Source organism: Gopherus flavomarginatus, chromosome 3, assembly GCF_025201925.1.
Source record: "Gopherus flavomarginatus isolate rGopFla2 chromosome 3, rGopFla2.mat.asm, whole genome shotgun sequence".
NCBI classification, from domain to species: domain Eukaryota; kingdom Metazoa; phylum Chordata; order Testudines; family Testudinidae; genus Gopherus; species Gopherus flavomarginatus.
In genome coordinates, this window is record NC_066619.1 from 216,297,060 (window position 1) to 216,307,743 (window position 10,684).

At 38.2% G+C, this 10,684-nt stretch overlaps 1 protein-coding gene across 2 annotated transcripts in view; it reads right to left on the reverse strand.

Moving 5' to 3' along the window:
- Positions 1-10,684, reverse strand: part of GLRA3 (glycine receptor alpha 3) — a 155,460-nt gene that overhangs the window by 9,183 nt on the left and 135,593 nt on the right. The window contains exons 8-9 of one of the 2 annotated variants that reach the window (XM_050945354.1): positions 8,172-8,318; positions 6,033-6,052 (exon numbers count right to left, since the gene is read on the reverse strand). In XM_050945354.1, the coding sequence (XP_050801311.1) occupies positions 6,033-6,052; positions 8,172-8,318 (167 nt within the window). The remainder of the gene's footprint in view (positions 1-6,032; positions 6,053-8,171; positions 8,319-10,684) is intronic. The other variant, XM_050945353.1, reaches the window with a different exon arrangement.

The following is a 10,684-nucleotide window of genomic DNA, read 5'->3' on the forward strand; positions in this document are numbered from 1 at the left end:
AAATAATAAAATCATCTCAAATAACGCTGATGGTCCATTTGTTTTCATAGGTAGATTTTTCTGTTACTTCTCTTGGAAATATAATTGGATTGTGTCCCTGACCATCTTGGCAAATATCCATAGATGGACCTATTCTCCATGAACTTATTTAATTCTCTTTTAACCCAGTTTTATTAATATATAATTAAATGGACCAGCTCCTCAGCTGGTGAAGCCACTCAGTTGGAGTTATACAGACGTACACTACCTAAAGATCTGGACCATAGAATATCCCATTCAAAATGCACTGAATGTTGATTTGAAAACTTAAGTCTTCATTTTAGGATGTCACGATGAAGCAATTTTTCTTTTCTTTTCCTTTACATGATTGTCTGGTGCATCATCTTTTTATGTAATTGATAAAAAGGAAAAAATGAATTAACACTTATTTATAGAAGCCTTTGCTGACGTTTTAATATAAACAAGAGGTTTTCATGCATACTGCTTAACAAATTAATCATTAAAAATTGTTCAAAGTCTAGTTACATATATTTTTATTAGTATAAATATTTTACCAGCTCTTTAAATATTATAATAATTAACGAGTGCTCCTAAATATAGGTGAAGATTTTTGAAACACAACCAGAATCCTTAGAGGCTCAAAGGCAGTGAGCTAGGTTGGTTTATTTGTATATCAGTATCACTATATAAAATACCTAGGCATAAAATGATCAAAATATTTAAATTATCTTGGGCTCAAGATGTTTTCTGTTTGATATATGCTTGAAATAATTTAATCTTCCTGAGGAATAACACACATTTGCTGAAATATCTTTGCTATAATTTTTGGCTGTAAGTAATACTAATAGTTTTAGGATGTATTTATAACCTTTGAGTTATTTTGAACATTTTAATGTTTTACTCTCCACAGTTTTTTGCAGAAAGCATTTATAGTTGAAAGCTGAATAGGATTTTTAAAATATGTATCTAACCAAGTTATTTCTCTTAGCTCTGATGTTAATTTTTAAGCCTTCCTTGGAATAGCAGAAAGTCAAATTTTATTTAATTCCCTGTTTCAATTCCAGATGTACACAGGTCAGTATCGACTACAGAATTAACAAAACAGGTACCTTTTTAATAACACTTCACGTCATCACATACAGGTAATAATGAGTCCACATGGGGGGAAAACATCAGTTCAGACAAAAGAACAGGGCCTTTGTTAATGATTGTGTATCACATTATGACAAATGGGACATCTTCTACATAGTTTACCCTTAAATTTGTACTGTAGATTTGAGCCAAAGTCCTGTCTATATGTTCTGCACTTCTCAAGCCATTGCTACGTCGCAATGATTCATTGATTTCATTTCCATCAAGCACTCCCCCAAAATACTTTCATCAAAATGGAGGGAAGACCAAAAAGGAAAAAGCAAAACAAAGGAAAACAAACAAATACATGTGATTTATCATTAAAAGGTATAATTAATCTAGTCTGTGCATCTATTTTCATTATTAAAGATACCATGATCTTTAGGTCTATGATAACAGAATAAAAAAGGTTGAATATTCCTTAGAGGTAAGTATATTGCATTAGAATTTAGTTTAAAAATCGAAACTGTATTTTTCAGTATACGTACAATATTCCTCTGTGCTTGTTTCTTTTGAAATAACAAGAAAAATAAACTCAATATGGACCAATTATGTATGATTTTTCTATCTCTGTCTCTTCTATTGTCTCTTTCTGCTCATTCAGTGCTTTAAGAATTAAAAACCACTTACTTTATAAACTTTTGTTTTTAAAGTTCAGATCAAATAAATTAAAGTGTATTGAAAATGATTTGTTGCAGGCCAGATCCTGCACATCTGTTTCGGGCAAACAATCACTGACTATATAAGGACTATAGTAGCAGTTCGCAGGTTTGGAACTTAATGTTTATCTCCAGTTTCGGGGATTGTCTCAGTTGTGTTTTTAATTCATGTCATACTTGGTCCAAAGGTGGCCAATGGTTTTTTTTTTTCATTAAAAAATATTTTTAAAACAATTTCAGCCAGGAATAGAGTTGAAGGTTAAATCTCATCATTTCCATTCTCTCCACTGCATCAATGATGATAGACTCGAATAGTCATTTGTCTGTTTCTATCACAAACATCTCTGCACTTTTCTTCATGCTTCTCTTTTATGCATGGAATGTTCTCCAGGAATCTATTCATAAGGCCATTATCCACTCCTTCAAATCCATCCTTGCAACTTACTTCTGCTATGATATCTATCAGGAAGGCAACAGTGACTAGAATACATGACATGTTGGTTTAGATGACTTGAATGGAAGTAAGATTGGGCTATAAATAATACAAACGTATAAGTAAAAGTCAACAGTAGTCTTTTTCTGTACTTTCCCATGAGAGTTGGATTGAGTCTTCAAAAACAAAATCCTCTTTAAATAATTTGGAACCAAAGTTAAGATCACACCACTATAATCACTATCTCCATTACAATTGTCTCCCTACCTCCTTCCTCCTTTTGTTTGTCAAACTCACTTGTTTCAATTCGTCTCAAATTAGACTGTAAGACCTTCAAAGAAAGGACTTCATTTTCATATGTTTCCATGCATCTAGCACAAGGGGGCTAGTCATGACTGGGAGCTATCACTAGAGCTAGTTGATGATAAATGGTAAATATTTTTGTGAAAATAGTCAATTTTTTTAATTAAAAATGAATTTTGAATTTTCAACCAGTTCTAACTACCACAGTATGAATCACAATGTCTAGATTCTGTGTTTTGCCAAAATCTAGATGTGAAAATTGTTTCATCTTGAAAAATGTTGCAGACAGTTCAGAGTAAATTATAGATTTGCAGTATTAAAAATTAAAACAGCCAAAGCTTTGGGCCACATGCTTTGCCTGCACAGAAAAACCCAAGCAGAGGCTAGACAACACTGATTCCACAAATGGAAAGTCATTTTGTTAGGAGGGGATTCTGTACCCTATGGAACTGGTAAAGTTCCATCCCTGTAAACCTGTCAGTTTCCCAAGATTGTAGGTGAATAGAATTGTCTAAAAGGCTTTTTCATCCCTAAACTCCCTGCTTCAATAATCTTCCTAGGTATAATAGGGAACAGAATGGCAGCTCTAAATCATAAGAGGGGATTTAAAATCTGGTTGTTTGAACACCTATTCTGGTATTTAATTTCTCTTCAATCTCCTGTTGATTTCCTGGTTAAATAAAGGTCACTGAAAGTTATTTTCTTTATATGATGCATGTTAAAGAATGAAGTCAAATAAAATTTAATCCCTGGGAATCCGTGATTGTTAACCTTTGCCAAATGAGTCAAAATGTACACTAAACTTTATAATCCACTGACTACAGTAGCTGAGTGGGAAAGTGACAGCATAACATAGTGTTAAAGTGTATTTGTTAATTTACTAATTTACTAAATACTATATTTAGAAAATGTACTGAAACAATCATGTTTGTTCGAAAGACTGTTTAACTCTGTTTTAATCCAGAAAACTTCAATTATTTTTGTTAGCAGTGTGAGTGATCTATCAAATGTTTTCTCAAGGAGCAATGTCCTTTGAGTAAATGGATCCAGTCCTTTTTATAGTTGCCCAATAAGAAAGTGTTAAATAAGGCTGTAAGAAAAGGGATACTGGCAGAGTTGTCTCCAGACCTGCAAGCCAGAATTAAATCCAGAGGTGGCTTTGGAATCCACTTTCCTGGAGGTGGATATCAGCATTAGCCAATAGCATCCTCTGCTCACGAGCCACAAAAAGCATAAATGTCAATTGCAATAGAGCTGTCTGCCTTTCCATATAGAAAAAATTGACTTCAATAGAAAAGACGCAAACAAATTCTGAGGATGCAAAATGCAGTAAGCAGAGGGGATAAGTAGTGTGTTTGTGTTTTTTGTTTTTTAACACACTGAAATGAAAAACATTCTTTAAAAGGCAAAAATGTAAACCCAAAAACATAACAAAAGGAGAAAATGCACACTGCAAGTTATTCTTAACCCCCCCCCCAAAAAAAAAACTAGAGCTATCAGATTAATATTTAGCAAAAATGGTAATTTTGCTTTTTTCAATCATTCACCTTTTAAAGTGTAACAATTAAAGTATGTATGAAATACTATCATTAGCACTTTTCAGTTCAATTCATAGAACAAGGAAATCCAGGCATAGGGTAGCTATAGAAATTAATGAATAAAATGTAGGAATATTTTAAAGAAATAAAAAAAATTAAAATGACAAAATACTTGAATTTTTTACTGTGGCATTGATTTTTCTCTGTAATTGCTCTACGTATGAATGCAATTAAAGTGAATATTGTCACTTTATGTAAATTGCTGCAATAGGTTTGTCTCATTCAATGCTACATATTTTAAAATCTTAAATGTTTGTTCATATTGTTGTCACTACACACTTTGCCCCGTACTGCCTTGGTATATGCGCACACAACTCTTACTCAGGCAAAACTGACATTTAAGTCAGTATCTTCTGGAATGTGGTCCAATATTGCAGCCTTGGAGTCCAATTTGAGCTCACTGATACCAGTGTGTAGCAGAAGTAATTTCAAGGAGGTAGACTGGGGTAGGAGCAGTGTGAAATCGGAACCAGGCCCCGGAGGTGTTGGAGTTTCAAGGGCTTGTACCAGTAAGGCACTGAATATTCTGGCCTGATCCACCAAAGCACAGATATCAATGAGACTATGCTTGTACTTTAAGTTTAGCACATGTTTAAGTGGTCGTCTGGATCAGGCAAGAATGTTCAGCACCTTGTGAGTCCATCCCCGAGGCCTTTGAATTGGATTAACTGCTAAAGAGCTGTATTGGGGGAAACTGAAGTCTTAAAAAATGGGAGATGTAAATGAAGTTATTTTGATTCTAGAGGAGGAAGGAAATATATTACTCTACCAGCCTATGCCCTTGTGCTTAGAATACTCAATCTGTTTTTCACTCTGACTTTGATTGTGTGGTGAAAAGAAACTATTTGAAATCAGGTTTCAGAGTAGTAGCCATGCTAGTCTGTATCAGTTTTTGTTGTGTAGTGTGTAGATGCTGGTGAGTATTTGCTTCAGGGTGGGGGGCAGTCTGTAAGTGAGGACTGGTCTGTCTCCCAAGGTCTGTGAGAGTGAGGCCAGCCCTTGCTTACAGATAGCCCCCCAACCTGAAGCAAATACTCACCAGCAACTACACACCACACAACAAAAACAGTAGCCCAGGAACCAATTCCTGCAACTAATCCCATTGCCAACTCTATCCACCTATCTATTCAAGGGACACCATCGCAGAACCTAACCACATCAGCCACACCATCAGGGGCTTGTTCATCTACCAATCTGAGATGCCATCATGTGCCAGCAATGCCCCTCTGCCATGTACATTGGCCAAACCAGACAGTCTCTACACAAAAGAATAAATGGACACAAATCAGACATCAGGAATCATAACATTCAAAAATCAGCAGAACACTTCAATCTCCCTGGACACTCAATAACAGACTTAAAAGTGGCAAATCTTCAACTAAAAAACTTCAAAAACAGGCTCCACTGAGAAACTGCAGAACTGGAATTAATTTGCAAACTGGACACCATCAAATTAGGCCTGAATAAAGACTGGAAGCGGATGGGTCACTACAAAATCTAATTTTCCCTCTGCTCATACTCACACCTTCTTGTCAACTGTTGGAAATAGGCCACCTTGATTGCATTGGCCTCTGTTAGTACTACACAAGTAATTTTCCCTCCCTTGGTATTCACCCCTTCTTGTCAACTGTTAAGAATAGGCCATTTCCACCTTAATTGAATTGGCTTGTTTGCACTGACCCCCCATTTGGTGAGGCAACTATCTTTTCATGTGCTGAAATATATGTTCTACTGACTGTATTTTTTCACTCCATGCATCTGTTGAACCCCGCTGAAATGGGTTCTAGCCCATGAAAGCTTATGTCCAAATTTGTTAGTCTCAAAGGTGCCACAAGGACTCCTCATTGTTTTTATTTGAAATCAAGTGAAATTAGCATGCCTGAGACTCAAAGTAAACTTTGCATATACAATATTGCAAAAGCTTCTACCTGAGAGAAGCAAGAGAAATGGACCAAAAAATCATCACATAATGGATCATGCAGTATAACTATTAATACTCTACGATGCCTTAATTTTTACCTGACCTGCACTCTTCCCAGTTCTCTCTCTCTCAGGCCCACTGCTAAGACTTCAAACTTTGAAGCTGCTTTCAGAGAGCTGCCATTATTTCAAAAATAACCTGCCACAAAAATGCCTTTCCTCCTCTATGGCTGAGGGAAGTGCACTTTCTGTTAGTCAGCACAACATACAATACTCCCTACTCCCCGCAACCCCACTTTCTTCCTCATGTTCAGTCAGAGCTAGATTCTGAAAGCCCTTGATGGGCCTGAGCCTCAGTGGGCACAGGCGCAAACCTAGTATTGGGCAGAAGTAGCCACCAGATTCTATGGAGGCATCTTCTTGGACATGAATTTGAGTTGTAGTCAAAGGGGGCATTAGCCACCTACAGCAGCACTTTTCACCCTGGCACCTGCAACCTGAATCCTGCCCTAGTGCAGAGGGAGGGGTGGGAGATACTTGAGAATAAGCATGGTCCACCCTGCACCAACCCCACAGTGGTGGCTCCCCTCCTGCAGGGCTGGGCCAGTTCTCCCTCCAGGCATTGTGACCTGGCACACAGGGTTGCAGAGACACTCGTATTTGGCCTGGCTGCCCCTCCATCATGACAGAGGGTTTGACCAGGCCACATTTAAGTGAGTGGTGGTGTGACCTGCTGCATGGTTTGCAGCACCACTCAGGTTTGGCTCCTTTGGTTTCATGATAGCTGTAGATACAGTTGAACCCATGGAACCAGGGCAAAGTTGCCCCTGGAAAATAGTTACATAAAATATAGGAACTGGCCCTTATGTGAGTGGAATTTCTGAAAACGCTGGACAAAGGGCATGGGCTTGGAACAAGCCATTGCAAGCTTTTTTTATGTAAATACCAATCCTTCCCTACAGACCTTACCATTGTAGGGCTAGTTCTTGCAGACAGGAATCTCCAGGCATGCTGTATTGTGTAATAGATTTATAATATGTTAGCAATATAAGGGGAATAAGCTGATAAATCACTTTATGCTTGTGACCTAAATAATAATTTGAGCCCAGGTCTCCAGGAATAGAAAGACTTTTGAGTTAATTGACATGCTCTCCTTTAATACAATTTGAAATCTGATACACAGCAATATTCTACATAATGGCCTCATCCAACTCGTGTAAAAGCCAAAGAAATAGTCTTACTGACTTGAATAGAAGATGGATCAGGTTTTTGATGAAAGGCTGGGGGGAAAAGTAATGTCTCCACCATTTTCCCCCTATTAAAAAATCTGCAATGAGTAGTGGAAGTCTAACTCACATAGTTGAGTACTGTGGCCCAAATTCTGGAAGCTGTTGCTCAACATTTACTCTTTGTTAAGAGAGGACTTGCAGGATTTGACCTTTGGACCAACCCTACTTATGAGGAATAGTAACATACTTCACAAGTAGTCCCAATAGATTCAACAGAGGGCACAGAACCTCAGCAGATCATAGCTCTGTTGAAGTTAAGTGATAGTTGTATGACAATTTATACCAGCTAAGGATGTGACCTCCCCAGGAGTAAAGGTGGCACAATCTGGTACTCAAGTACTATTTTAAAGAAAAACAGACTTAGCTGCGTTTAACAGAAAATGTACTTTCTACCAGCAGAACAATTCATAAAAAGTGAACTTTTATCAAAAACTGCATTTAGATCAGATACATTATTAGAGCTCAATAGAAGTCCTTAGGGCCAAATTAAGAAGCTATATTTAATAAATTTCCATGCAATTGTGTGTGCCAGCAACATCCACAATCGTGGAGCACTCTGACAGTGCTTTCACAGGGTAAAATTCATCCCTGGACAGTGGGGCCTGCACATGACTCATCCACAATTTAAATCCTCCTTAATCCCCCTTTTGAGGATTTAAGTAGAATTTTTATGTGGTCCTTGTGCTGACCCACTGCCCAGGGTGAATTTCACCTTATGTTACCATTTTATTTCTACAGCCACTTTAAGCAGTGCCATCCTTACCAACCAAAGCCATTTCTTAGCGCAAATCCGTCTCTCTCAAAGATGTGAGTATTGCTAGTTTGTTTGTTTTTTTACCTTGTTCTTCTTCCTCTTCCGGCGGAATCTAAGAAGCTCTTTATGCTGTCTTGACACAAAATTTACAGCTGCATACTCCAGAAGTGCAGAAAATACAAAGAGCAGGCATACCGCCATCCAAATGTCGATAGCTTTGACATATGAAACCTATGGAGAAAGAGACTGAAAATATTAGAAACACAGATGTGAATTTCAGTATCTCATAATACCAGGGGGAAATAAATTAGTGTCCCCAGACCGCCGCGCTATTTTTACCAAGGAAGCACTAGCATGAAAGCTGCTTATATAACAGAGGACAAAAGGTTCAGTCTTTATTCCCTACAATTTAATTTCATGGGAAAATATATTTCTTGCCTCTTTATGAGCAAACCTTTGCATAAATGATTAGTACTTCATGAACATTTCTTCATGATCTGCTGTACACTGCATTTAATCAAAACCCTGATAATGTAAAGGGAAAAGCAGAAAGTATGGTCCATTTTCTGCAGACGTCTGCTCAAACAGCACAAAAAGGGTGACATATAGCTAAAACTGACCAGTAAGAAACTTCTCTGGGATAGGGGAACTCCCCAGTAGAATAAACCTAATGAAGTTTAGGGGCTGTGTTGAAGAAAGAAGAGGTTGTAATAAAGCAGAACTCTGCTGACTTTGGGTCCATTCAAAGAGCCCCTCAGCTGCAGTAACTCTTGCTAGCACTGAGGAAGTGCACGTTGGTCCTGTTCCCTCATGTGCTACTCCTGTTCTGTGGAGCACAGTCACAGACACAATTTGGCTCTAATCCAGGGCCTGCTCCTGCTCTGACTGAAGCCAGTTAGGGGTTTGATGTTTAATCCAACCAGAAGCAGACCCCAAATATCTGATTTTTAAATGTATGCAGTTTTCTCAGATATAATAATTTGTTCTCTTTTTTTCATGTGTATGTAGTGTAGTTGTTTTCCCAGTTGTTGAATCTTTTAGTTTTCTACCTCTTAAGTATCTGTTATCATAGGGCTGTTGTAATAATTGGGGCCTAGTTGGCCTACCTAGGGTTACAACCTGGCAGGTATTTGACTGGCTTAGCTGGTTTGTTTATTTTAATGGATTTGCCAGAAAACTAATTTAATCTGCTGACTTTTTTTAAATGGGTCTAAAGATTTGCATTATCACAATGGACTGTGATATCTAGTGTTTGTGTACAGCTGACAATGCTGCAGTGTTCCCATTTCTGAAGTTTAAGTAAAAAAATGCTGTTCTCAATCTTATCTATATGTGTGTTGGGGGCAGGGATTTGGAGTTTCCTTGTGATTGAGGGTTGGGGTTGTGGCAGGTTTCCCTTTTTGGGGTAGGTGGGTGCCGGTTTCTTTGCATGTCAAAAGCGGTAACTCTAGGCGTACCCCATTTGTGAGCATAACTGTGGGAAAGTAAGAGTTTATAAAGGGTTACAATAACTCACAACAATAAATATAGATGGAGCAATGTGCAAAAGGGAGACAGACTGACCTAGTCCAAACAAAAAGATCTACTAATATAACCCAAAGACAGTGTTAAGTTCATGTAAACAAGAGAAAGTGGGTTTGGAAACCAATAAACCCAAATTGGTGTGTGGGAAATTAGGCCTACTGGTAGATGAAACAATGAGGGTGGGCTATTCTACCCATCATTTCCCTTTGGGATCCTTAAGAGAAGATTTTTGGGGGAAATTGAAGGTGGATGCTACCTGACTGAAAGATGGAAGAATAGGAAGGAGTGAGCTTCACCATGATGGCTGCTACCCCGCTCCATTTCCTGAAACCCTGGGATTCTCTGTAACAGCATTGGTCCTTCACTGTCTTGATCCTGAGAGCTATCCTAACCAGACTGGGTGCATGAGATGGATCCAGATAACACTGGGATTTAGCCAGAGCTAGTGGAGATGGCAAACGCCATTTGGGATGTGAAACTTTGTCATACTTCCCCCAAACTTCTGTGTCTTTTCCTTTCGTACCTTATTTTTTTGTCTTTCCTATTGTCCCTTTGCCATCTGTTTAATAAGAGTCTGGCTTAGCTTGCTGAGGCTGCACATTTTGCAACACCGCTCTGAGCCCGTGACCAAAGAAATGGTTAAAAGCAATGCCCCAAATAGCCTGATGCTGGTACAAGTTCACCAGGTATCAGAGTGGCTAATAAGATTGTGTGACATGCCTGCGTTTCTCCAAAGGAGAAGTTGCAAGAGTGAGTCAACACCAAAGGTAGAAGCTGCATTTTCTATCGTTACTGTGCATTTTTTCTCTCCCCTCTTGTGTATTTATCTTGTATCTTCTAGGAGATAGGATTGGACTTTAACAACAACTCCTCCTGCCCGTCTCCACTTTTCTTCCCCCCCAAAAAACGAACAGTTATTACCACCTATAATACCATCTAAAAGACTATTTGCAGTTTAGTTGTAACCATGCTGGTTCCAGGAGATAAGAGAGACAAGGCAGGTGAAATAATATCTTTTGTTGGATGAATTTCTGTTGATGAAAGAGACAAGCTTTTGAGCTTAAAACAGTCTA